Source organism: Mytilus edulis, chromosome 11 (genome assembly GCF_963676685.1).
Source record: "Mytilus edulis chromosome 11, xbMytEdul2.2, whole genome shotgun sequence".
Lineage (NCBI taxonomy): Eukaryota > Metazoa > Mollusca > Bivalvia > Mytilida > Mytilidae > Mytilus > Mytilus edulis.
The window spans coordinates 83,389,987-83,417,930 of record NC_092354.1 but is presented as its reverse complement, the minus strand read 5'-3'; the positions used below and the strand labels follow the sequence as shown (position 1 = coordinate 83,417,930).

Below are 27,944 nucleotides of genomic sequence, written 5' to 3'. Positions count from 1 at the left end.
TGATGTAACGTTATTTTAAGTGTACGAACACTGAGATTACCCATAGTCCTCTAGATTCTGAAAAGGGAAATTGTAAAAGCTGTACATTGTTGTTTGCAGGTAAAGACTTTCAACAAACGTTTCAATAGTTGCTTCTTTTGATTTGTACCCTAATTATTTTGTCATAAGAGTATAATAGAATGTCCTAACTACTCTCATTTTTAGCTCACCTGGCCCAAAGGGCCAAGTGAGCTTTTCCCATCACTTGGCGTCCGTCGTCCGTCGTCCGTCGTCTGTCGTCCGTCGTCGTCCGGCGTCGTTAACTTTTACAAAAATCTTCTCCTCTGAAACTACTGGGCCAAATTACACCAAACTTGGCCAAAATTATCATTGGGGTATCTTGTTTAAAAAATGTGTCTGGTGACCCTGCCAACCATCCAAGATGGCCACCATGGCTAAAAATAGAACATAGGGGTAAAATGCAGTTTTGGGCTTATAACTCAAAAACCAAAGCATTTAGAGCAAATCTGACAGGGGTAAAATTGTGTAACAGGTCAAGATCTATCTGCCTTGAAATTTTCAGATAAATCGGATAACCTGTTGTTGGGTTGCTGCCCCTGAATTAGTAATTTTAAGGAAATTTTGCTGTTTTTGGTTATTATCTTGAATATTGTTATAGATAGAGATAACTTGTGAACAGCAATAATGTTCAGCTAAATAAGATCTAGAAATAAGTCAACATGACCAAAATCGTCAGTTGACCCCTTGAGGAGTTGTTGCCCATTTTATTCAATTTTTAACAATTTTCACTAATATGGTAAATTTTTGTAAATTTTTACAAAATATTTTCACTGTATCTAAAGGTCCAAGTTTATTATAGATAGAGAAAATTCTAAGTACCAAGAATGTTCAGTAAAGTAAGATCTACAAAACACAATTTTGTCATGAATCCATCTGTGTCCTTTGTTTAATATGCACATAGACCAAGGTGAGCGACACAGGCTCTTTAGAGCCTCTAGTTAACTTTCAGTTTGACCTCAATGTGCAACATAACGGCTATTCCATAAAAATGTATGTGGGAAGGTAGGAATGGGCTTCAAAATATCCCTATAGCCATGAACCATTTTTTTTTAGATAATTTTGTGTACTGAAAAAAGACCCATTCAATTATTAAAACTTCCCTTTCTACCCTCCTACATACATTTAATTGGAATAGCCCTGATAGACTATAAAATGTCCTAACTACTTTCATTTTCTACTTTCAGTTTATCCCAAAGGATCATCAGGAGTAGACTGTTTAGACAAATGTCCTAACTACTTTCATTTTCTACTTTCAGTTTGTCCAAAAGGAGCATCAGGAGTAGACTGTTTAGACAAATCTAACCACTTTCATTTTCTACTTTCAGTTTGTCCTAAATGAACATCAGGAGTAGACTCTTTAGACAAATGTCCTAACTACGTTCATTTTCTGCTTTCAGTTTGTCCTAAAGGAACATCAGGAGTAGACTGTTTGGATAAATGCCCTAAGTGTGACAATGGAGGGTTATGTGATTATAAATCAGGGAAGTGTATCTGTTTACCTGGCTTTAGAGGAGATTTCTGTCAAGCTGGTAATTAATTATGCAGTTTCTATTTTATTTTTGAAAATGGCAGGTTGATATTTTAAACAATGTTAACTGTAGTATTTTCAGTAAATAATGTTGATTTAGAAAACATGTTTAATACAACATTTCATTTATAAAGATAATTCAATATTATATGTTAACTTGTAAGCCGTACCTTGACCTATATGTTGTTACTGGGATGGAGAGTAATGTCTCATTGGCACTCATACCACATCTTCCTATATCCATATAGAGAGATTGGACGAATATTGTCCATTACTTGACATAAAAGTGGAAACAATCTACCAGTCACATGACATAAAAATGACATCAATTTGACAGTCACATGACATAAAAGTGACAACAAAGTCACATGACATAATAGTGACATCAATCTACCAGTCACATGACATAAAAGTGACAACCATATGGCAGTCATATGACATGAAAATGACAATAATCCAGTCATATGCATAAAAGTCCATATCTTATCACTAAGCTGTGTAAGTAATAAACATGGTTAAAGAAAAATTTAACAAAAAACACTACTTATTAATTTTTAATCATTATTTTGTCAAACAGAATGTCCAAAGTCCAAATATGGTATAGGATGTAAAACCACATGTAACTGTGAGAACCAAGCCTACTGTCGACCAAGTGATGGCTTCTGTAAATGTTTACCTGGCTACATGGGAGTCACATGTTCTCAAAGTAAGTCACATGATCACAGAGTTAGTCACATGATCTTAGAGTAAGTCACATGATCTCAAAATTAAGTCACATGGTCTTAGAGTAAGTCAAATGATCTCAGAATAAGTCACATGATCTTAGAGTAATTCAAATGATCTCAGAGTAAGTCACATGATCTCAGAGTAAGTCAAATGATCTCAGAGTAAGTCAATTGATCTCAGAGTAAATCACATGGTCTCAGAGTAAGTCACATGGTCTTAGAGTGAATCAAATGATCTCAGAGTAAGTCACATGGTCTCAGAGTAAGTCAATAGTTTTAGAGTAAGTCACATGGTCTAAGTGTAAGTCAAATGATCTCAGAGTAAGTCACATGGTCTAGGAGTAAGTCAAATGATCTCAGAGTAAGTCACATGGTCTTAGCGTAAGTCACATGGTCTTAGCGTAAGTCACATGGTCTTAAAGTAAGTCAAATGATCTCGGAGTAAGTCACATTGTCTCCGAGTAAGTCAAATGATCTCAGAGTAAGTAACTCACATAGTCTTAGAGTAAGTCACATGGTCTCAGAGTAAGTCACATATTCTAAAAGTAAGTCACATTATCTCAGAGTAAGTCACATGGTCTTAGAATAAGTCAAATGATCTCCGAGTAAGTCACATGTTGTCAGTGTAAGTCACATAATCTCAAATGTAAGTCACATGGTGTCAAGGTAAGTCACATAGTCTTAAAGTAAGTCATATGATATCAGAGTAAGTCACATGATATCAGATGAAATCTTTTTTTATGTCCCTTGCCATTGTTACCCTTGTCTTTCTGTAAGTCTGTCCGTAGGTACATCCCAAAATGGTTTCCATTCTCTAAATTAAGTTTTCTTCAACCAAATATCAATAAACTTATGCAAAACCTATTGATTTTAAAACTAAGATCAAGTTTGCAATTTTGATGGCATCACTTTAATTGTTCTAGAGTTATGTCCCTTTATTATGGTATATGTTCTTGAGTTATGTCCCTTTATTATGGTATATTTGTTCTTGACTTATGTCCCTTTATTATGGTATATATGTTCTTGATTTATGTCCCTTTATTATGGTATATGTTATTGAGTTATGTCCCTTTATTTTGGTATATATATTCTTGAGTTATGTCCCTTTATTATTGTATATGTGTTATTGAGTTATGTCCCTTTATTTTGGTATATATGTTCTTGAGTTATGTCCTTTTATTATGGTATATATATGTTCTTGAGTTATGTCCCTTTATTATGGTATATATGTTCTTTAGTTATGTCCCTTTATTATGGTATATATGTTATTGAGTTATGTCCCTTTATTATGGTATATGTATGTTCTTGAGTTATGTCCCTTTATTATGGTATATACGTTCTTGAGTTATGTTCCTTTATTATGGTATGTATGTTCTTGAGTCATGTCCCTTTATTATGGTATATGCTCTTGAGTTATGTCCCTTTATTATGGTATATGTTCTTGAGTAATGTCCCTTTATTATGGTATATTTTCTTGAGTTATGTCCCTTTATTATGGTATATGTTCTTGAGTTATGTCCCTTTATTATGGTATAGATATGTTCTTGAGTTATGTCCCTTTATTATGGTATATATGTTCTTGAGTTATGTCCCTTTATTATGGTTTATGTGATTGTGGGCATCATTTGTATCCCTGCTTTATTAAAAGTTTCATTCACTTTCATAATCACCATTCTGTAAGAAAGTATAGAAATAATTGATGGAAGTCACATGACAGAGTATAGAAATAATTGATGGAAGTCACATGACAGAGTATAGAACTAATTGATGGAAGTCACATGACAGAGTATAGAAATAATTGATGGAAGTCACATGACAGAGTATAGAAATAATTGATGGAAGTCACATGACAGAGTATAGAAATAATTGATGGAAGTCACATGACAGATTCAACTTAAAATCGTATCCCTGAACTGACAAGTCGAATTCCCCTGGTCCGTACCAGTTCTAAGTTGGCTGTTAGTCGCCGGATGAAGCTAACAACCGTGAGAGCCGCAGCACAGCTGAGGCAGTCCATGCAAGACAGTTGTCTGTAGTGAAATTGTTCAAATTATGCAATATGATTAATGTTTTTTTTGTTGTGTTTTCAGCCTGCACAACTGGGTATTACGGAGAAAACTGTGCAAAGCAATGTCAGTGTACAGACAAACAGGAATGTAACCCGGTGTACGGGTGTATAGGTATGTGTAAACAGAACATTAGGAATGTAATCCTAATTTACAATACTTCGTCAATTAAGAGTACAGAGATTGGTTAAAAAATATAATAAGACAGATTTGGTCAGAAAATTTAACTGATAAGTTAATAGAAGGTAATATAAATTTTAGATTTCTGAAATAATATATATAAGAAGATAGTTCTTTTCAAAATTCTTTAAAAATATCAAAATTAAAAAATCGGGCTACTGTACTTTAACGTAAAATAGAAAATATTCTTGTAGATTCCTTTATGAGTTTATAATACAATTTCTAAATTAAATATTATAGATATACCACATAAATTTGTTCATTTTAACAATAAAAGTTATTGAATCATTATTGAAGGCTGTACAGTGACCTATAGTAATTTAAGTCACATGCCATTTGGTCTCTGGTGTAGAGTTGTCTCATTGGCAATCCTATTTTGTTTTATATAAGTAAATTGCATTCATGTTTTTAAATTTGTTGACTTGATTGAAAATCTAAAGGTAATGTGTTCTGCTATTTGACAATCAAAGATGGCAGAAGACCTCATTCCTTTCTAGGTAAACCATTCTGTTTTTTCAGGGTAAAACATTGCACAAAATATTTGAAAAACTGATAAATGTATATATAAAAGATATAAGAATTATGTATTTATAAAAGATATAAGAATTATGTATGTATAAAAGATATAAAAGAGGGACGAAAGATACCAAAGGGATAGTCAAACTCATAAATCTAAAACAAACTGACAACGCCATGGCTAAAAATGAAAAAGACAAACAGAAAATCAATAGTACACATGACACAACATAGAAAACTAAAGAATAAACAACACGAACCCCACCAAAAACTAGGGGTGATCTCAGGTGCTCCGGAAGGGTAAGCAGATCCTGCTCCACATGTGGCACTCGTCGTGTTGCTTATGTGATTACAAATCCGGTAAATAGTCTAATTCGGTAGGTCACATTCATGAAAGGGAAGGGGATTGTAGTTACGACGTAAGGAACATATCAGATATCATTTGTGAAACGGTTATTCCATAACGGTCAACCAACTCGTGATGGCGTCCGTAAAATTTACGAAGGGATGATTTCAACTTCACCATTTGGAACTCTTGGTTTAATAGCTTCCTTGTGAGCAGAAACCCTCTATCAAGAAAATCATGATAGGAAATGCAAGCACGGGAATATCGTATCAATTGGGAGATATATACCCCGTATGCAGGTGCTGCTGGAATGTTGCTACTTAGAAATGGAAAGTTCACAATTATAAGATTTTATGTCAACTTGACAGCAACCAAACTTCATATAATTAGACTTTTTCTTCTTTCAGGAAGAGATGCAGTAGGACATATCATTTCACCTTCTGAGACGGCCCCTCAAGAATCAGATCCAGCTGTTGCCATAGTGACAGTCATGATTGTTTTGTTTCTATTGGTCGTATTGTTTGTAGGAGTTTACATGTACAGGAGAATGAGCAGGTTGAAAAAAGAGAATGAAATCCTCAACTCTGTTCACTTCTCTAGTTCACAATCAGGTGAGTACCTCAACTCTGTTCACTTCTCTAGTTCACAGTCAGGTGAGCACCTCAACTCTGTTCACTTCTCTAGTTCACAATCAGGTGAGCACTCTAGTTCACAGTCAGGTGAGTACCTCAACTCTGTTCACTTCTCTAGTTCACAATCAGGTGAGCACCTCAACTCTGTTCACTTCTCTAGTTCACAATCAGGTGAGCACCTCAACTCTGTTCACTTCTCTAGTTCACAATCAGGTGAGTACCTCAACTCTGTTCACTTCTCTAGTTCACAATCAGGTGAGTACCTCAACTCTGTTCACTTCTCTAGTTCACAATCAGGTGAGTACCTCAACTCTGTTCACTTCTCTAGTTCACAATCAGGTGAGCACCTCAACTCTGTTCACTTCTCTAGTTCACAATCAGGTGAGTACTCTAGTTCACAGTCAGGTGAGTACCTCAACTCTGTTCACTTCTCTAGTTCACAATCAGGTGAGTACCTCAACTCTGTTCACTTCTCTAGTTCACAATTAGGTGAGCACCTCAACTCTGTTCACTTCTCTAGTTCACAATCAGGTGAGTACCTCAACTCTGTTCACTTCTCTAGTTCACAATCAGTTGAGTACCTCAACTCTGTTCACTTCTCTAGTTCACAATCAGGTGAGTACCTCAACTCTGTTCACCTCTCTAGTTCACAATCAGGTCAGTACCTCAACTCTGTTCACTTCTCTAGCTCACAGTCAGGTGAGTACCTCAATTCTGTTCACTTCTGTAGTTCACAATCAGGTGAGTACCTTAACTCTGTTCACTTCTCTAGTTCACAATCAGGTGAGCACCTCAACTCTGTTCACTTCTCTAGTTCACAATCGTATGAGTACCTCAACTCTGTTCACTTCTCTAGTTCACAATTAGGTGAGTACCTCAACTCTGTTCACTTCTCTAGTTCACAATCAGGTGAGCACCTCAACTCTGTTCACTTCTGTAGTTCACAATCAGGTGAGTACCTCAACTCTGTTTACTTCTCTAGTTCACAATCAGGTCAGTACCTCAACTCTGTTCACTTCTCTAGCTCACAGTCAGGTGAGTACCTCAATTCTGTTCACTTCTGTAGTTCACAATCAGGTGAGTACCTTAACTCTGTTCACTTCTCTAGTTCACAATCAGGTGAGCACCTCAACTCTGTTCACTTCTCTAGTTCACAATCAGGTGAGCACCTCAACTCTGTTCACTTCTCTAGTTCACAATCAGGTGAGTACCTCAATTCTGTTCACTTCTCTAGTTCACAATCGGATGAGTACCTCAACTCTGTTCACTTCTCTAGTTCACAATCAGGTGAGTACCTCAACTCTGTTCACTTCTCTAGTTCACAATCAGGTGAGTACCTCAACTCTGTTCACTTCTCTAGTTCACAATCAGGTGAGTACCTTAACTCTGTTCACTTCTCTAGTTCACAATCAGGTGAGTACCTCAATTCTGTTCACTTCTCTAGTTCACAGTCAGGTGAGTACCTCAACTCTGTTCACTTCTCTAGTTCACAGTCAGGTCAGTACCTCAACTCTGTTCACTTCTCTAGTTCACAATCGGATGAGTACCTCAACTCTGTTCACTTCTCTAGTTCACAATCAGGTGAGTACCTCAACTCTGTTCACTTCTCTAGTTCACAATCAGGTGAGTACCTCAACTCTGTTCACTTCTCTAGTTCACAATCAGGTGAGTACCTCAACTCTGTTCACTTCTCTAGTTCACAATCAGGTGAGTACGTTAACTATGTTCACTTCTCTAGTTCACAATCAGGTGAGTACGTTAACTCTGTTCACTTCTATAGTTCACAATCAGGTGAGTACCTCAACTCTGTTCACTTCTATAGTTCACAATCAGGTGAGTACCTCAACTCTGTTCACTTCTCTAGTTCACAATCAGGTTAGCACCTCAACTCTGTTCACTTCTCTAGTTCACAATCAGGTGAGTAACTCAACTTTGTTCACTTCTCTAGTTCACAATCGGGTGAGTACCTCAACTCTGTTCACTTTTCTTGTTCACAATCAGGTCAGTACCTCAACTCTGTTCACTTCTGTAGTTCACAATCAGGTCAGTACCTCAACTCTGTTCACTTTTCTTGTTCACAATCAGGTCAGTACCTCAACTCTGTTCACTTCTGTAGTTCACAATCAGGTCAGTACCTCAACTCTGTTCACTTCTCTAGTTCACAATCAGGTGAATACCTCAACTCTGTTCACTTCTCTAGTTCACAATCAGGTGAGTACCTCAACTCTGTTCACTTCTCTAGTTCACAATCAGGTGAGTACCTCAACTCTGTTCACTTCTCTAGTTCACAATCAGGTGAATATATCAACTCTGTTCACTTCTCTAGTTCACAATCAGGTGAGTACATCAACTCTGTTCACTTCTCTAGTTCACAATCAGGTGAGTACCTCAACTCTGTTCACTTCTCTAGTTCACAATCGGGTGAGTACCTCAACTCTGTTCACTTTTCTTGTTCACAATCAGGTGAGTACCTCAACTCTGTTCACTTCTGTAGTTCACAATCAGGTGAGTACCTCAACTCTGTTCACCTCTCTAGTTCACAATTAGGTGAGTACCTCAACTCTGTTCACTTCTCTAGTTCACAATCAGGTGAGTACCTCAACTCTGTTCACTTCTCTAGTTCACAATCAGGTGAGTACCTCAACTCTGTTCACTTCTCTAGTTCACAATCAGGTCAGTACCTCTACTCTGTTCACTTCTCTAGTTCACAGTCAGGTCAGTACGTTAACTATGTTCACTTCTCTAGTTCACAATCAGGTGAGTACGTTAACTCTGTTCACTTCTCTAGTTCACAATCAGGTGAGTACATCAACTCTGTTCACTTCTCTAGTTCACAATCAGGTGAGTACCTCAACTCTGTTCACTTCTCTAGTTCACAATCGGGTGAGTACCTCAACTCTGTTCACTTTTCTTGTTCACAATCAGGTGAGTACCTCAACTCTGTTCACTTCTGTAGTTCACAATCAGGTGAGTACCTCAACTCTGTTCACCTCTCTAGTTCACAATTAGGTGAGTACCTCAACTCTGTTCACTTCTCTAGTTCACAATCAGGTGAGTACCTCAACTCTGTTCACTTCTATAGTTCACAATCAGGTGAGTACCTCAACTCTGTTCACTTCTCTAGTTCACGATCAGGTGAGTACCTCAACTCTGTTCACTTCTCTAGTTCACAATCAGGTGAGTACCCCAACTCTGTTCACTTCTCTAGTTCACAATCAGGTTAGCACCTCAACTCTGTTCACTTCTCTAGTTCACAATCAGGTGAGTAACTCAACTTTGTTCACCTCTCTAGTTCACAATCGGGTGAGTACCTCAACTCTGTTCACTTCTCTAGTTCACAATCAGGTGAGTACCTCAACTCTGTTCACTTTTCTTGTTCACAATCAGGTCAGTACCTCAACTCTGTTCACTTCTGTAGTTCACAATCAGGTCAGTACCTCAACTCTGTTCACTTCTCTAGTTCACAATCGGGTGAGTACCTCAACTCTGTTCACTTCTCTAGTTCACAATCGGGTGAGTACCTCAACTCTGTTCACTTCTCTAGTTCACAATCAGGTGAGTACATCAACTCTGTTCACTTCTGTAGTTCACAATCAGGTGAGTACCTCAACTCTGTTCACTTTTCTTGTTCACAATCAGGTGAGTACCTCAACTCTGTTCACTTCTGTAGTTCACAATCAGGTGAGTACCTCAACTCTGTTCACCTCTCTAGTTCACAATTAGGTGAGTACCTCAACTCTGTTTACTTCTCTAGTTCACAATCAGGTGAGTACCTCAACTCTGTTCACTTCTCTAGTTCACAATCAGGTGAGTACATCAACTCTGTTCACTTCTGTAGTTCACAATCAGGTGAGTACCTCAACTCTGTTCACTTCTATAGTTCACAATCAGGTGAGTACCTCAACTCTGTTCACTTCTATAGTTCACAATCAGGTGAGTACCTCAACTCTGTTCACTTCTCTAGTTCACAATCAGGTGAGTACCTCAACTCTGTTTACTTCTCTAGTTCACAATCTGGTGAGTACCTCAACTCTGTTCACTTCTCTAGTTCACAGTCAGGTGAGTACCTCAACTCTGTTCACTTCTCTAGTTCACAATCAGGTGAGTACGTTAACTCTGTTCACTTCTCTAGTTCACAATCAGGTGAGTACCTCAACTCTGTTCACTTCTCTAGTTCACAATCAGGTGAGTACCTCAACTCTGTTCACTTCTCTAGTTCACAATCAGGTGAGTACCTCAACTCTGTTCACTTCTCTAGTTCACAATCAGGTGAGTACCTCAACTCTGTTCACTTCTCTAGCTCACAGTCAGGTGAGTACCTCAATTTTGTTCACTTCTGTAGTTCACAATCAGGTGGGTACCTTAACTCTGTTCACTTCTCTACTTCACAATCAGGTGAGTACCTCAACTCTGTTCACTTCTCTAGTTCACAATCAGGTGAGTACCTCAACTCTGTTCACTTCTCTAGTTCACAATCAGGTGAGCACCTCAACTCTGTTCACTTCTCTAGTTGACAATCAGGTGAGTACCTCAACTCCGTCCACTTCTCTAGTTCACAATCAGGTGAGTACCTCAACTCCGTTCACTTCTCTAGTTCACAATCAGGTGAGTATCTCAACTCCGTTCACTTCTCTAGTTCACAATTCTCTAGTTCACAATCAGGTGAGTACCTCAACTCTGTTCACTTCTCTAGTTCACAATCAGGTGAGTACCTCTACTCTGTTCACTTCTCTACTTCACAATCAGGTGAGTACCTCAACTCTGTTCACTTCTCTAGTTCACAATCTGGTGAGTAACTCAACTCTGTTCACTTCTCTAGTTCACAATCGGGTGAGTACCTCAACTCTGTTCACTTCTCTAGTTCACAATCAGGTGAGTACCTCAACTCTGTTCACTTCTCTAGTTCACAGTCAGGTGAGTACCTCAACTCTGTTCACTTCTCTAGTTCACAGTCAGGTGAGTACCTCAACTCTGTTCACTTCTCTAGTTCACAATCAGGTGAGTACCTCAACTCTGTTCACTTCTCTAGTTCACAATCAGGTGAGTACCTCAACTCTTCACTTCTCTAGTTCACAATCAGGTGAGTACATCAACTCTGTTCACTTCTCTACTTCACAATCCGGTGAGTACCTCAACTCTGTTCACTTCTCTAGTTCACAATCAGGTGAGTACCTCAACTCTGTTCACTTCTCTAGTTCACAATCAGGTCAGTACCTCAACTCTGTTCACTTCTCTAGCTCACAGTCAGGTGAGTACCTCAATTCTGTTCACTTCTGTAGTTCACAATCAGGTGAGTACCTTAACTCTGTTCACTTCTCTAGTTCACGATCAGGTGAGTACCTCAACTCTGTTCACTTCTCTAGTTCACAATCAGGTGAGTACCCCAACTCTGTTCACTTCTCTAGTTCACAATCAGGTTAGCACCTCAACTCTGTTCACTTCTCTAGTTCACAATCAGGTGAGTAACTCAACTTTGTTCACCTCTCTAGTTCACAATCGGGTGAGTACCTCAACTCTGTTCACTTCTCTAGTTCACAATCAGGTGAGTACCTCAACTCTGTTCACTTTTCTTGTTCACAATCAGGTCAGTACCTCAACTCTGTTCACTTCTGTAGTTCACAATCAGGTCAGTACCTCAACTCTGTTCACTTCTCTAGTTCACAATCGGGTGAGTACCTCAACTCTGTTCACTTCTCTAGTTCACAATCGGGTGAGTACCTCAACTCTGTTCACTTCTCTAGTTCACAATCAGGTCAGTACCTCAACTCTGTTCACTTCTCTAGTTCACAATCAGGTGAGTACCTCAACTCTGTTCACTTCTCTAGTTCACAATCAGGTGAGTACATCAACTCTGTTCACTTCTGTAGTTCACAATCAGGTGAGTACCTCAACTCTGTTCACTTTTCTTGTTCACAATCAGGTGAGTACCTCAACTCTGTTCACTTCTGTAGTTCACAATCAGGTGAGTACCTCAACTCTGTTCACCTCTCTAGTTCACAATTAGGTGAGTACCTCAACTCTGTTTACTTCTCTAGTTCACAATCAGGTGAGTACCTCAACTCTGTTCACTTCTCTAGTTCACAATCAGGTGAGTACCTCAACTCTGTTCACTTCTGTAGTTCACAATCAGGTGAGTACCTCAACTCTGTTCACTTCTATAGTTCACAATCAGGTGAGTACCTCAACTCTGTTCACTTCTATAGTTCACAATCAGGTGAGTACCTCAACTCTGTTCACTTCTCTAGTTCACAATCAGGTGAGTACCTCAACTCTGTTCACTTCTCTAGTTCACAGTCAGGTGAGTACCTCAACTCTGTTCACTTCTCTAGTTCACAATCAGGTGAGTACGTTAACTCTGTTCACTTCTCTAGTTCACAATCAGGTGAGTACCTCAACTCTGTTCACTTCTCTAGTTCACAATCAGGTGAGTACCTCAACTCTGTTCACTTCTCTAGTTCACAATCAGGTGAGTACCTCAACTCTGTTCACTTCTCTAGTTCACAATCAGGTGAGTACCTCAACTCTGTTCACTTCTCTAGCTCACAGTCAGGTGAGTACCTCAATTTTGTTCACTTCTGTAGTTCACAATCAGGTGGGTACCTTAACTCTGTTCACTTCTCTACTTCACAATCAGGTGAGTACCTCAACTCTGTTCACTTCTCTAGTTCACAATCAGGTGAGTACCTCAACTCTGTTCACTTCTCTAGTTCACAATCAGGTGAGCACCTCAACTCTGTTCACTTCTCTAGTTGACAATCAGGTGAGTACCTCAACTCCGTCCACTTCTCTAGTTCACAATCAGGTGAGTACCTCAACTCCGTTCACTTCTCTAGTTCACAATCAGGTGAGTATCTCAACTCCGTTCACTTCTCTAGTTCACAATTCTCTAGTTCACAATCAGGTGAGTACCTCAACTCTGTTCACTTCTCTAGTTCACAATCAGGTGAGTACCTCTACTCTGTTCACTTCTCTACTTCACAATCAGGTGAGTACCTCAACTCTGTTCACTTCTCTAGTTCACAATCTGGTGAGTAACTCAACTCTGTTCACTTCTCTAGTTCACAATCGGGTGAGTACCTCAACTCTGTTCACTTCTCTAGTTCACAATCAGGTGAGTACCTCAACTCTGTTCACTTCTCTAGTTCACAGTCAGGTGAGTACCTCAACTCTGTTCACTTCTCTAGTTCACAGTCAGGTGAGTACCTCAACTCTGTTCACTTCTCTAGTTCACAATCAGGTGAGTACCTCAACTCTGTTCACTTCTCTAGTTCACAATCAGGTGAGTACCTCAACTCTTCACTTCTCTAGTTCACAATCAGGTGAGTACATCAACTCTGTTCACTTCTCTACTTCACAATCCGGTGAGTACCTCAACTCTGTTCACTTCTCTAGTTCACAATCAGGTGAGTACCTCAACTCTGTTCACTTCTCTAGTTCACAATCAGGTCAGTACCTCAACTCTGTTCACTTCTCTAGCTCACAGTCAGGTGAGTACCTCAATTCTGTTCACTTCTGTAGTTCACAATCAGGTGAGTACCTTAACTCTGTTCACTTCTCTAGTTCACAATCAGGTGAGCACCTCAACTCTGTTCACTTCTCTAGTTCACAATCAGGTGAGTACCTCAACTCTGTTCACTTCTCTAGTTCACAATCAGGTCAGTACCTCAACTCTGTTCACTTCTCTAGTTCACAATCGGATGAGTACCTCAACTCTGTTCACTTCTCTAGTTCACAATCAGGTGAGTACCTCAACTCTGTCCACTTCTCTAGTTCACAATCAGGTGAGTACCTCAACTCTGTCCACTTCTCTAGTTCACAATCAGGTGAGTACCTCAACTCTGTTCACTTCTCTAGTTCACAATCAGGTGAGTACCTCAACTCTGTCCACTTCTCTAGTTCACAATCAGGTCAGTACCTCAACTCTGTTCACTTCTCTAGTTCACAATCAGGTGAGTACCTCAACTCTGTTCACTTCTCTAGTTCACAATCAGGTGAGTACATCAACTCTGTTCACTTCTGTAGTTCACAATCAGGTGAGTACCTCAACTCTGTTCACTTTTCTTGTTCACAATCAGGTGAGTACCTCAACTCTGTTCACTTCTGTAGTTCACAATCAGGTGAGTACCTCAACTCTGTTCACCTCTCTAGTTCACAATTAGGTGAGTACCTCAACTCTGTTCACTTCTCTAGTTCACAATCAGGTGAGTACCTCAACTCTGTTCACTTCTCTAGTTCACAATCAGGTGAGTACCTCAACTCTGTTCACTTCTCTAGTGCACAATCAGGTCAGTACCTCTACTCTGTTCACTTCTCTAGTTCACAGTCAGGTCAGTACCTCTACTCTGTTCACTTCTCTAGTTCACAATCAGGTCAGTACCTCAACTCTGTTCACTTCTCTAGTTCACAATCAGGTGAGTACCTCAACTCTGTTCACTTCTCTAGTTCACAATCAGGTTAGCACCTCAACTCTGTTCACTTCTCTAGTTCACAATCGGGTGAGTACCTCAACTCTGTTCACTTCTCTAGTTCACAATCGGGTGAGTACCTCAACTCTGTTCACTTCTCTAGTTCACAATCAGGTCAGTACCTCAACTCTGTTCACTTCTCTAGTTCACAATCAGGTCAGTACCTCAACTCTGTTCACTTCTCTAGTTTACAATCGGGTCAGTACCTCTACTCTGTTCACTTCTCTAGTTCATAATCAGGTGAGTACCTCAACTCCGTTCACTTCTCTAGTTCACAATCAGGTGAGTACCTCAACTCTGTTCACTTCTCTAGTTCACAATCATGTCAGTACGTTAACTCTGTTTAGTCCTTTAGTTCACAATCAGGTCAGTACCTCTACTCTGTTCACTTCTCTAGTTCACAATCAGGTGAGTACCTCAACTCTGTTCACTTCTCTAGTTCACAATCAGGTGAGTACCTCAACTCTGTTCACTTCTCTAGTTCACAATCAGGTCAGTACCTCAACTCTGTTCACTTCTCTAGTTCACAATAGGGTGAGTACCTCAACTCTGTTCACTTCTCTAGTTCACAATCAGGTGAGTCTGTTAACTCTGTTCACTTCTCTAGTTCACAATCAGGTGAGTACCTCAACTCTGTTCACTTCTCTAGTTCACAATCAGGTGAGTACCTCAACTCTGTTCACTTCTCTAGTTCACAATCAGGTCAGTACCTCAACTCTGTTCACTTCTCTAGTTCACAATCAGGTGAGAACCTCAACTCTGTTCACTTCTCTAGTTCACAATCAGGTCAGTACCTCAACTCTGTTCACTTCTCTAGTTCACAGTCAGATAAGTACCTCAACTCTGTTCACTTCTCTAGTTCACAGTCAGGTGAGTACCTCAACTCTGTTCACTTCTCTAGTTCACAATCAGGTGAGTACCTCAACTCTGTTCACTTCTCTAGTTCACAATCAAGTGAGTACCTCAACTCTGTTCACTTCTCTAGTTCACAATCAGGTGAGTACCTCGATTCTGTTCACTTCTCTAGTTCACAATCAGGTGAGTACCTCAACTCTGTTCACTTCTCTAGTTCACAATTAGGTGAGTACCTCAACTCTGTTCACTTCTCTAGTTCACAATCAGGTGAGTACCTCAACTCTGTTCACTTCTCTAGTTCACAATCAGGTGAGTACCTCAACTCTTCACTTCTCTAGTTCACAATCAGGTGAGTTCCACAACTCTGTTCACTTCTCTAGTTCACAATCAGGTCAGTACCTCAACTCTGTTCACTTCTCTAGTTCACAATCAGGTGAATACCTCAACTCTGTTCACTTCTCTAGTTCACAATCAGATAAGTACCTCAACTCTGTTCACTTCTCTAGTTCACAGTCAGGTGAGTACCTCAACTCTGTTCACTTCTCTAGTTCACAATCAGGTGAGTACCTCAACTCTGTTCACTTCTCTAGTTCACAATCAGGTGAGTACCTCAACTCTTCACTTCTCTAGTTCACAATCAGGTGAGTACATCAACTCTGTTCACTTCTCTACTTCACAATCCGGTGAGTACCTCAACTCTGTTCACTTCTCTAGTTCACAATCAGGTGAGTACATCAACTCTGTTCACTTCTCTACTTCACAATCCGGTGAGTACCTCAACTCTGTTCACTTCTCTAGTTCACAATCAGGTGAGAACCTCAACTCTGTTCACTTCTCTAGTTCACAGTCCGGTGAGTACCTCAACTCTGTTCACTTCTCTAGTTCACAATCGGGTGAGAACCTCAACTCTGTTCACTTCTCTAGTTCACAATCAGGTGAGTACGTTAACTATGTTCACTTCTCTAGTTCACAATCAGGTGAGTACGTTAACTCTGTTCACTTCTATAGTTCACAATCAGGTGAGTACCTCAACTCTGTTCACTTCTATAGTTCACAATCAGGTGAGTACCTCAACTCTGTTCACTTCTCTAGTTCACAATCAGGTGAGTACCTCAACTCTGTTTACTTCTCTAGTTCACAATCTGGTGAGTACCTCAACTCTGTTCACTTCTCTAGTTCACAGTCAGGTGAGTACCTCAACTCTGTTCACTTCTCTAGTTCACAATCAGGTGAGTACGTTAACTCTGTTCACTTCTCTAGTTCACAATCAGGTGAGTACCTCAACTCTGTTCACTTCTCTAGTTCACAATCAGGTGAGTACCTCAACTCTGTTCACTTCTCTAGTTCACAATCAGGTGAGTACCTCAACTCTGTTCACTTCTCTAGTTCACAATCAGGTGAGTACCTCAACTCTGTTCACTTCTCTAGCTCACAGTCAGGTGAGTACCTCAATTTTGTTCACTTCTGTAGTTCACAATCAGGTGGGTACCTTAACTCTGTTCACTTCTCTACTTCACAATCAGGTGAGTACCTTAACTCTGTTCACTTCTCTAGTTCACAATCAGGTGAGTACCTCAACTCTGTTCACTTCTCTAGTTCACAATCAGGTGAGCACCTCAACTCTGTTCACTTCTCTAGTTGACAATCAGGTGAGTACCTCAACTCCGTCCACTTCTCTAGTTCACAATCAGGTGAGTGCCTCAACTCCGTTCACTTCTCTAGTTCACAATCAGGTGAGTATCTCAACTCCGTTCACTTCTCTAGTTCACAATTCTCTAGTTCACAATCAGGTGAGTACCTCAACTCTGTTCACTTCTCTAGTTCACAATCAGGTGAGTACCTCTACTCTGTTCACTTCTCTACTTCACAATCAGGTGAGTACCTCAACTCTGTTCACTTCTCTAGTTCACAATCTGGTGAGTACCTCAACTCTGTTCACTTCTCTAGTTCACAATCGGGTGAGTACCTCAACTCTGTTCACTTCTCTAGTTCACAATCAGGTGAGTACCTCAACTCTGTTCACTTCTCTAGTTCACAATCAGGTGAGTACCTCAACTCTGTTCACTTCTCTAGTTCACAGTCAGGTCAGTACCTCAACTCTGTTCACTTCTCTAGCTCACAGTCAGGTGAGTACCTCAATTCTGTTCACTTCTGTAGTTCACAATCAGGTGAGTACCTTAACTCTGTTCACTTCTGTAGTTCACAATCAGGTGAGCACCTCAACTCTGTTCACTTCTCTAGTTCACAATCAGGTGAGTACCTCAACTCTGTTCACTTCTCTAGTTCACAATCAGGTCAGTACCTCAACTCTGTTCACTTCTCTAGTTCACAATCGGATGAGTACCTCAACTCTGTTCACTTCTCTAGTTCACAATCAGGTGAGTACCTCAACTCTGTCCACTTCTCTAGTTCACAATCAGGTGAGTACCTCAACTCAGTCCACTTCTCTAGTTCACAATCAGGTGAGTACCTCAATTCTGTTCACTTCTCTAGTTCACAATCAGGTGAGTACCTCAATTCTGTTCACTTCTCTAGTTCACAATCAGGTGAGTACCTCAACTCTGTTCACTTCTCTAGTTCACAATCAGGTGAGTACCTCAACTCTGTTCACTTCTCTAGTTCACAATCAGGTGAGTACCTCAATTCTGTTCACTTCTCTAGTTCACAATCAGGTCAGTACCTCAACTCTGTTCACTTCTCTAGTTCACAATCGGATGAGTACCTCAACTCTGTTCACTTCTCTAGTTCACAATCGGATGAGTACCTCAACTCTGTCCACTTCTCTAGTTCACAATCAGGTGAGTACCTCAACTCTGTCCACTTCTCTAGTTCACAATCAGGTGAGTACCTCAACTCTGTTCACTTCTCTAGTTCACAATCAGGTGAGTACCTCAACTCTGTTCACTTCTCTAGTTCACAATCAGGTGAGTACCTCAATTCTGTTCACTTCTCTAGTTCACAATCAGGTGAGTACCTCAATTCTGTTCACTTCTCTAGTTCACAATCAGGTGAGTACCTCAATTCTGTTCACTTCTCTAGTTCACAATCAGGTGAGTACCTCAACTCTGTTCACTTCTCTAGTTCACAATCAGGTGAGTACCTCAACTCTGTTCACTTCTCTAGTTCACAATCAGGTGAGCACCTCAACTCTGTTCACTTCTCTAGTTCACAATCAGGTGAGTACCTCAACTCTGTCCACTTCTCTAGTTCACAATCAGGTGAGTACCTCAACTCTGTTCACTTCTCTAGTTCACAATCAGGTGAGTACCTCAACTCTGTCCACTTCTGTAGTTCACAATCAGGTGAGTACCTCAACTCTGTTCACTTCTGTAGTTCACAATCAGGCGAGTACCTCAACTCTGTTCACTTCTCTAGTTCACAATCAGGCGAGTACCTCAACTCTGTTCACTTCTCTAGTTCACTATCAGGTCAGTACCTCAATTCTGTTCACTTCTCTAGTTCACTATCAGGTGAGTACCTCAACTCTGTTCACTTCTCTAGTTCACAATCAGGTGAGTATCTCAACTCTGTTCACTTCTCTAGTTCACAATCAGGTGAGTACCTCAACTCTGTTCACTTCTCTAGTTCACAATCATGTGAGTAATACTTTAAATTTAGGAGGCCTACAAATGGTTGATTATTTTATATTGCTTAAAGCATCATGGGTATATAGACTAGTTTATGGTAAATTTGCCAACTGGAAGCTTATACCTTTTAAATATTTAAAAGTGTCTAATAATATTTTAGTTATATTTAATATGAATTTAAATGATATAACACATTTAGAATATTTTAAACATGTTCCAGAATTTTATAGAGAAGTAAGAAAGTCCTAGATTTTGACTGGGGATGGACAAACAAAACAAGCAGTGACATATGCTGATATAAGAAAACAAACAATTTGGGGGAATAAATTTATTGCATTTCATACGAAACCAATTATCTTTGAAAACTGGATTAAAAGTGATATAATATACTTAAATGACATTCTAAATGACACTATGTCACTATCAGAAAATTATATTTTGAACAAATTAAAGTAAAGTAAACTGGATCGCTGAATTTCATAAATTGAAACAATCCATTCCACAAATTGGATTGACATAGTTAAACAAGAAAATTCTGTCCAAAGTAAAGTAAATATCCAGAGAAATAAGATCACATGTAAAAGATCATTATTTTGAGACTACATTTTTTTCAAATGAAATGTTATATGACACTCTAGTGAATAGTAAAAAAAGAAACGTCAGTAGGGATAAACAGGTGGCTCAAAAGTTCACCATTGCAAGAAGCTTCAAAAATGAATACATTATATAACTTTATTTTCAAATACTTAACTGAAAATAAATTTAAAATATACAGATGGAAACTACTACAGTTTATTGTACAAACCAAAAAGCTTTTATTACAATAGAAAATAAGTTTGTGTAATTTTTGTAACATAGAAGAAGACTATGCTCATTATTTTTTCAATTGCTCTTATTTAATAAGATTTTGGCAACAAATACACAATCTCTTTAAAAAGAGTAATTTAGATTTTTCAATAAAATTACAACACATGATATTTGGATACAAAATTACAGACAGCAAGTACAATGTATAACCCAATAAATTTTTTGATTACAATTATTAGTTTTTTCAATATGTAAGTTGTACTATGTATCCGAGCAGAAAACTAAAAAACATAGATGTATTCAGAATTTTTATTAATGAATACACAAAGAGAGTAGATACCATAACCAATATTAATGGACATAAGACAATAAATTGTCCAACTTCATTTCATTGATTGATTGATAGTTGGTGTTTAAACACCACTTTTTTAGTGCCACTTTTGGTCTATTTTGTGACAACCTTAATCAATTATGATTGTAGTCGAGTGCACCCACATGAGTGGGGTTGGATCTCACAACCTTAGTGTTAACTGGCTAGAAGCAAATTCATTGACATTATCTTGTGTGCTATAAAAGATCTCCACCTCAACAGTTAGATTTTGAGTATTTGAATTAATCACCAAGTCTTACAAAAAATTGTTTTAATGCGTTTAAAAAAAAGTTTAGCTACTTGAACTTTTAGGAAAAAAAAAATCTTTAACCAAACATGCTTGCATTCACATTCATTTGATGGATAGGTGTTTCAGTTTTCTGTTTCCGTAAATATGACATATTTCTAAATAAAATAGATTAACCTGAGTTCTCAGCCTCAGTAGATATGACATACTTATAAATAAGATATATTAATCTCATTTTTCAGCTTTAGTAGATATGAAATACCTCTAAATAAAATAGATTAACCTCAGTTCTCAGCCTCAGTAGATATGACATACTTATAAATAAGATATATCAACCTCATTTTTCAGCTTTAGTAGATATGAAATACTTATAAATAAAATAGATTAACCTCAGTTTTCAGCCTCAGTAGATATGACATACTTATAAATAAGATATATTAACCTCATTTTTCAGCTTTAGTAGATATGAAATACTTATAAATAAGATATATTAACTTCATTTTTCAGCTTTAGTAGATATGAAATACTTCTAAATAAAATAGATTAACCTCAGTTCTCAGCCTCAGTAGATATGACATACTTACGAATAAAATATGTTAACCTCAGTTTTCATCCTCAGTAGATATAACATACTTATTAAATGTTATCTTCTTTTGCAGAGATATCAGGAATAAATAACCCAAACTTCACAACATCAGCGTCAACAGACGGTTGCCATAACAACTGTACAGATAGACCCACTTCCTGTACATCTGTAGCTGAAGGTGTTGACGATCGATATACAACCATTAAAAATATCAATGCTGATTTCGGAAACCCAAACCTTTCCAATGGTAGGTTGAGAAAAGTGTAAAAATTGAGAATGAAAGTGGGGAATGTGTCAAAGAGATAACAACATGGATTTAAATCATTACCTCTCCCTCCTAGTCCGGTATTTAGAAAATGCAAATGTAATTCTTGTGGTTTCTCGGGAGTTATCAACCTATTATTGGGTAACTAACTGACTTCCAAAGAGGCAAACTTGCATTTTATGAAGTAGCTTTCCCCCTTTCTCTACTTCTCCTTGACAAAACGAAAATGTACGAGTCGAGAACATCTGAACAATAATTGAATGGAATACATACTACAGACAACATGTTAAACAACACATTTTAGTGCACATCACTTTGCAACCACTGGTCAGTAATTGTAATTGGTAAATGCACGTTTTTTAATGATTACTGAAAACTTTTCAAAAATACGGAAAATTTGATAGTTTGTTACTGATTGTGTCAAAAGGGGGTTGGCATCTATGCTCTGACATGAAACTTTCCTCTTTTCCACTATTTTTTTACTGTTTATTTAAGTACTTGATTTAGAAATTTTATAGTTTCATCAAATGTTAACATGCAGCTTTGTGTTTTTTTTCAAAACAAAATAAGTAAAAGACAATTAAAAATGTAAATTTCTATTGTTAACTGAGAAGTATGGACTTTCCTGATGGGATAAAGTTGGTATATCCTTTATTATCGCCCTGATGGGATAAAGTTGTTATATCCTTTATTATCGCCCTGATGGGATAAAGTTGTTATATCCTTTATTATCGCCCTGATGAGATAAAGTTGTTATATCCTTTATTATCGCCCTGATGGGATAAAGTTGTTATATCCTTTATAATCGCTATTTTGTGCATTATCATGCTACTTGCTTGAGATGGAAAATTATCGCTAGAAACTAAGGAGGCACGTGTCTTTGCTAATGAAATTGACCTGACATTGACAACGTTGCTGTAAAATAGTAATAAACAGATTATCATTGGTCATCTCAACTCTATTGCTTTTCCTCGCATTCGCCTTACCGGCTCAAGCAAGAAAATCAATCTCTTTGAGATGATCAACGATAATCTATAAATATTTGTTGATATCCACATCTGCTGATAATAAGTATATGTATGATCTTTGTTTATGATTAATAGTTGCGGTGGTTGCAGAAGACAATGGTTATGAAGAATTTGTTCCTAGTAAAAAAGATTTTCTGTTTAAAGAGAATTTGAACGTAAACTTGAACAACTTGAGTCCCGATAAATCAGATACTGGACATGATTATGACAACGTCTCTGTTGGTATGTATGATAACAAATATTTTTAGTCAATAATTTCCTGATTTATAAATACCTAAGTGGCCCAGGTCGCATACTTAGGGGCCCCTATATTTAAAAGAATTGAAAACAACACGTTTAATAACTTTGATGTGTTCGAAGAGCTTTTCCAGATTTACCTTCATCAGGAACGCTCAAAGCCAAACATTTGATATCCAAGATGTATAAGTACTGAAAATCATTTAAGAGCAATATGACAAAAATACCTAAAATTGATAGCCAAATTCATCTCAAGTCAACTTTTCCTGAGGAAGTTGAAACCTTAGTTTCTTAATAATTTCAAAATTTATAAAAGGACAATTTTAGTAAAGTTTGTTAAATCATGTCAGTACCTAAGTACTGACTACTGAGCTGATGATACCTTGGGGGAATTAAATTCCACCAGCAGAGGTAACTGAGCCTCACTTGACCAGGGAAACAATCAAATGAGACTTTTTTTTGAAATAAACACCTACTACTCGGTACTGAATATCCATACATCTGTTGACCTGTTTCTGGTTTAAAAATTCTTCTTGCAAATCTTTGAAAATAAGTTTGATATAAGAACCCAAAATTTGTATTTTATTTTGTATTTGAAAGTTCCCAAACCATTTAAAGTTTTATGCATGTACAGATACAATGTAACCTGCCTAATCCATCACCTCAGTATTCCATGTACATATACAGTGTAACCTGTCTAATCCATCACCTCTGTACTTCATGTACATATACAGTGTAACCTGCCTAATACATCACCTCAGTATTCCATGAACATATACAGTGTGACCTGCCTAATCCATCACCTCAGTATTCCATGTACATATACAGTGTAACCTGCCTAATCCATCATCGCAGTATTCCATGTACATATACAGTGTAACCTGCCTAATCCATCACCTCAGTATTCCATGTACATATACAGTGTAACCTGCCTAATCCATCACCTCAGTATTCCATGTACATATACAGTGTAACCTGTCTAATCCATCACCTCAGTATTCCATGTACATATACAGTGTAACCTGTCTAATCCATCACCTCAGTATTCCATGTACATATACAGTGTAACCTGTCTAATCCATCACCTCAGTATTCCATGAACTTATACAGTGTGACCTGCCTAATCCATCAACTCAGTATTACATGTACATATACAGTGTAACCTGTCTAATCCATCACCTCAGTATTCCATGTACATATACAGTGTAACCTGCCTAATCCATCACCTCAGTATTCCATGTACATATACAGTGTAACCTGTCTAATCCATCACCTCAGTATTCCATGTACATATACAGTGTAACCTGCCTAATCTATCACCTCAGTATTCCATGTACATATACAGTGTAACCTGCCTAATCTATCACCTCAGTATTTTAACATTCTGTCTAAACAGACACATATTCATGGTTCCAAAATATGCCTATCCCTGCAGAAGAAACCTAACTATGTGGTCCCTCAGTTTGTTGAATAACACAGGTTACACTGTATATGTGCACGTGCATTTTATTATATTTCTGTGCGACGCAGCTCATATGTTGATAATGTATATTGTTTTTTCACCAGATTCCATAGATTCCATAGAAGAAGAAAAGAAGAGAAATAATATGAAGTGATATATCAGGTGTGTATACAATGTTAAGTGATATATCAGGTGTGTATACAATGTAAAAAGATATATCAGGTGTGTATACAATGTTAAGTGATATATCAGGTGTGTATACAATGTAAAGTGATATATCGGGTGTGTATAAAATGTAAAGTGATATATCAGGTGTGTATACAATGTTAAGTGATATATCAGGTGTGTATACAATGTAAAAAGATATATCAGGTGTGTATACAATGTAAAGTGATATATCAGGTGTGTATACAATGTAAAGTGATATATCGGGTGTGTATACAATGTAAAGTGATATATCAGGTGTGTATACAAGTACATGATTGCACAGATTTTATAAAAAAAGAAGATGTGGTATGATTGTAAATACAACTCTCCACAAGAGACCAAAAATAACACAGAAATAAACAACTACTGGTACAGTTCACTGTACGGCCTTCAACAATGAGCAAAGCCCATACCGCATAGTCAGCTATTGTAAAGGTGTCATAGTGGTTATTTTCTATTTTTCGTAATCTTAAAATTGATGATATTGATGTGACACCTCTTATTGATAACTGAATCTGCCTAGTGTCCTAACACTCCCTTTTGTTATGGATGGGGATTTTCCTTGTTAATGTTAAAAACTGTCAATCGTTAGTGACACATTTCCATTAATCCTGATAGGGAGTGTACACAGATTCCACTTTTGACCTTCGCTATTTTGAGGGGTGCTCCGCAAATGGAGAGATCAACATACATAAATACACAAAGCCAGCACATTTAAGTAACCAACAGGATGACAGCTAACTTGAAGATGTAAAAAACACATCACATAATTTAGAAAGGAAATAATTTAAGATTTTCCATGTTTAATCAACAATATCATTTAGTAATTTATTGTGTTTTTTTTTTTTAGATTTGTTTGTTGATGGGTACCAGACCAGTATAAGTGCTATATAAACCAGTCTTCCATGCGGATGTCTCAATGTTAATCATTGTATGCATTAACAATGACCTTTTTATTTTTCAACTTGTTAATTTGCTATTTTATGTATGGTTATAAAAGTTGACAGACATTGTTAAGATTTGTTATGATGTTTTTTTGTTTTTGTTTTTTAAGTTTTATAGATCTTCACAACATGTGCAAATGCTTACGTATTTGAAAAAGGTTAAATGAAAGTTTACTGGTAATTTTAAAACAGTCAGAAAGATTACTGTAAATTCAGAAATTATTGTGTGTGCATTTATTATTGCAATTTTGTCATTTTAGACCAAAATGCTATTTTAATTTTTGCAATATTGAGAAAAATCCTGTTTTATTCATTTAAAAAAATCAAAATGCAAGTTTAAGTTATTGGGTTATAACCCTGTCGCATTTTTTGCAATAATTAAAACATCCCAATAATTTCTGAATTAACAGTATGTCTTTTTCATGTAATCACTTTAAATATCACTGAAGTGAAATTTCAATATCACATACACTGAAAACCTCTGAAGTTATATATTAAAACTATTTTGAAAACCAATGAAGTGTGACACAATATCCCTTCAGAAATCACTGAAGTGTGACATTAATATCACTTCAGAAACCACTGAAGTCTGACATCAAAATCAATATATATCACTAAAGTGTGACTTAAATATCACTTTGAAAACCACTGAAGTGTGACACCAATGTCCTTTCATATTATTTAAATTTTTTATTGTAAATATATAACTTTGCCATTTATTTTTTGAGTCATTGCTAAGAAAAGTGAGATTCTAGAAAATGACAATTTATAATGTTTAATGATTTTATTGTTTGCTACCTTCAGTATTATTTAGATAAATTCAACCTCATTAAATAATTTTATAATTTGAAGTCCCAACATTTTGTCTCGCTTAGTAAAGCAATAATTATCATAGTCCATTTTACTTTTTTGTCGCATCTTAATTAAAAAGTAGATATTTTGATGTCCCATGCAACATTTTGTCTCACTTATATCTTATTTAATTAGTAAATCAAAATTTATTATAGTCTGGTTTGCTATTTATCTTAGACTTCATTTAAAAGATTATATTTTGCTGTCCCATGCAGCAAACTTAACAAATCAAGAATTATCTTAGGCCTTTTTACTATTGCATCTTAGACCATCTTATTTTTGCTGAGATGTTTTTTTATGTTTAACTTTTACAGAAATTTATAATTTATCATATCTCTTCTATTGCATGTGTACAATCATTATTGTTTATTTTGGAGTGTACTAAAAAAATGTGACAGCTCATAGTTTTTTTGGTTACTGTCTCATCGTGTGTTCGGTATTATTGAGGGAATGGATGGTGTTTACAGAATAGAGAATATATAAATCAAAAATAATGCTGGGGGGAAGGCAAAATTCTAATGCAATTATTTTTGTAACAATTGTTCTGATTGGATGACAGCAAGCGTAAAATTCTCTATCTCCTTGTCTGTAACTAAGGAAGCCGACATTTTGAATTTCGGAATGTATTGACATGTCATTTTTACAATAATAAACACAAAACTCACTTGTTGCGCCTAAAAATCTTCTTTTTATCTAATTTTATTACATTCTGAAGCGGCACAGAAGCCAGAAAACGCACGGTTTTTATGTTTGACACCGGAAGCATACCTATGACGTCACCTAGTGTAGGGACCAAAGAAGATAACATCTTTTCGCGGAATTTACTTTAATGAAGGTTTTACACTGAAATAATGATTGAAATTTAATTATGAACTTGTTTTGCATTAGAATAGAGATAACTGTATTGTATTTGAAGCTTTGCGGACGTCCATCGGTAGTTTTACTGTCGCAAATACCCGTTTACCTGTCTCCGCTCCGCGTCGCCAGGTAAACTAAATTTGCGACAGTAAAACTACCGATGGACGTCCTTAAAGCTTCAAATACAATACAGTTATCTCTTAAGTATAGAGAACAACTTGAAAATAAAGAGTAAAAATAAAATACTAATCTAAGAAATAAAATATGGTATAAAGAAATAACATAAAAATAGGAAAGAACAATAATTTTCACAATATATTTTCCTAACAGAATAAGCATTATTTTTAAATTGAAAAAATGTCTTAAAAATCTTTATAAAGAAACGACGCCTCCATCTTTTAGTATTACATTACAAATAGTTATAGATTATCGTTAGTCATCTCAACGAGATTGATTTTCTTGCATGAGTCAGGTTTTGATCCTTTAAAAAGGATCATCAGTAAATATTCATTCAGATAAAAAAAATCTTTTACTTTGCCAAAATGTAGATTTTACTGTCATTTTTTCAAGAAAAATACAGCATTGGTCAACGTGCTATTTTTCAAGTTACAAGTCGTGCAAAAGTGATTATATTTTGCATATATACTATGTATGAAGAAAAACTGTTTTGTTAATGAAAAGAAATCTATGAGATAAAAACTTGAAATAAAATAGAATGTTTACTATAAGGGTTAACTCCCCTTAAATGGCTAGGTTAAAAAAATTGATTTTAACAGAAAAAAATATTTGATATTTTATAAAACAGTTAAAATACTGCAATTATCAAGTATTTTTCCTTATTTGAGTGATCACATAGATTGCTGATCCAATCGTCTCAAAATTTGCAAATTTTGGCTATGAAGTAGACAAATTGTGTACTACATGTACCAATTTTTAATCCAAGATGGAGGTATACAATTAATCTACATTAATTAATAGAAAGTTGCTATTTCTGCAGTGTGGGATACTAAAAATTATATGGAAGGAAATGTATCAATACTGCATAAAATAATTCTGTCAGTTTTATTTGTGTCTGGTTTTCCAGTATAATGTGATATTTCTGTTGTAAAAACATATTGATA

General features: G+C 37.0%; 1 protein-coding gene across 2 annotated transcripts in view; it reads left to right on the top strand.

Annotated features, from left to right (window-relative positions):
- Positions 1–27,944, top strand: part of LOC139496448 (multiple epidermal growth factor-like domains protein 10) — a 52,144-nt gene extending 24,200 nt beyond the window's left edge. Inside the window, exons 16-23 of one of the 2 annotated variants that reach the window (XM_071285064.1) lie at positions 1,458–1,589; positions 2,166–2,294; positions 4,404–4,493; positions 5,829–6,032; positions 21,044–21,217; positions 22,339–22,485; positions 24,076–24,124; positions 25,020–27,944. In XM_071285064.1, the coding sequence (XP_071141165.1) occupies positions 1,458–1,589; positions 2,166–2,294; positions 4,404–4,493; positions 5,829–6,032; positions 21,044–21,217; positions 22,339–22,485; positions 24,076–24,116 (917 nt within the window). In that variant the 3' untranslated portion in view covers positions 24,117–24,124; positions 25,020–27,944. Of the gene's footprint in view, positions 1–1,457; positions 1,590–2,165; positions 2,295–4,403; positions 4,494–5,828; positions 6,033–21,043; positions 21,218–22,338; positions 22,486–24,066; positions 24,125–25,019 lie in introns of both variants that reach the window. The other variant, XM_071285062.1, reaches the window with a different exon arrangement.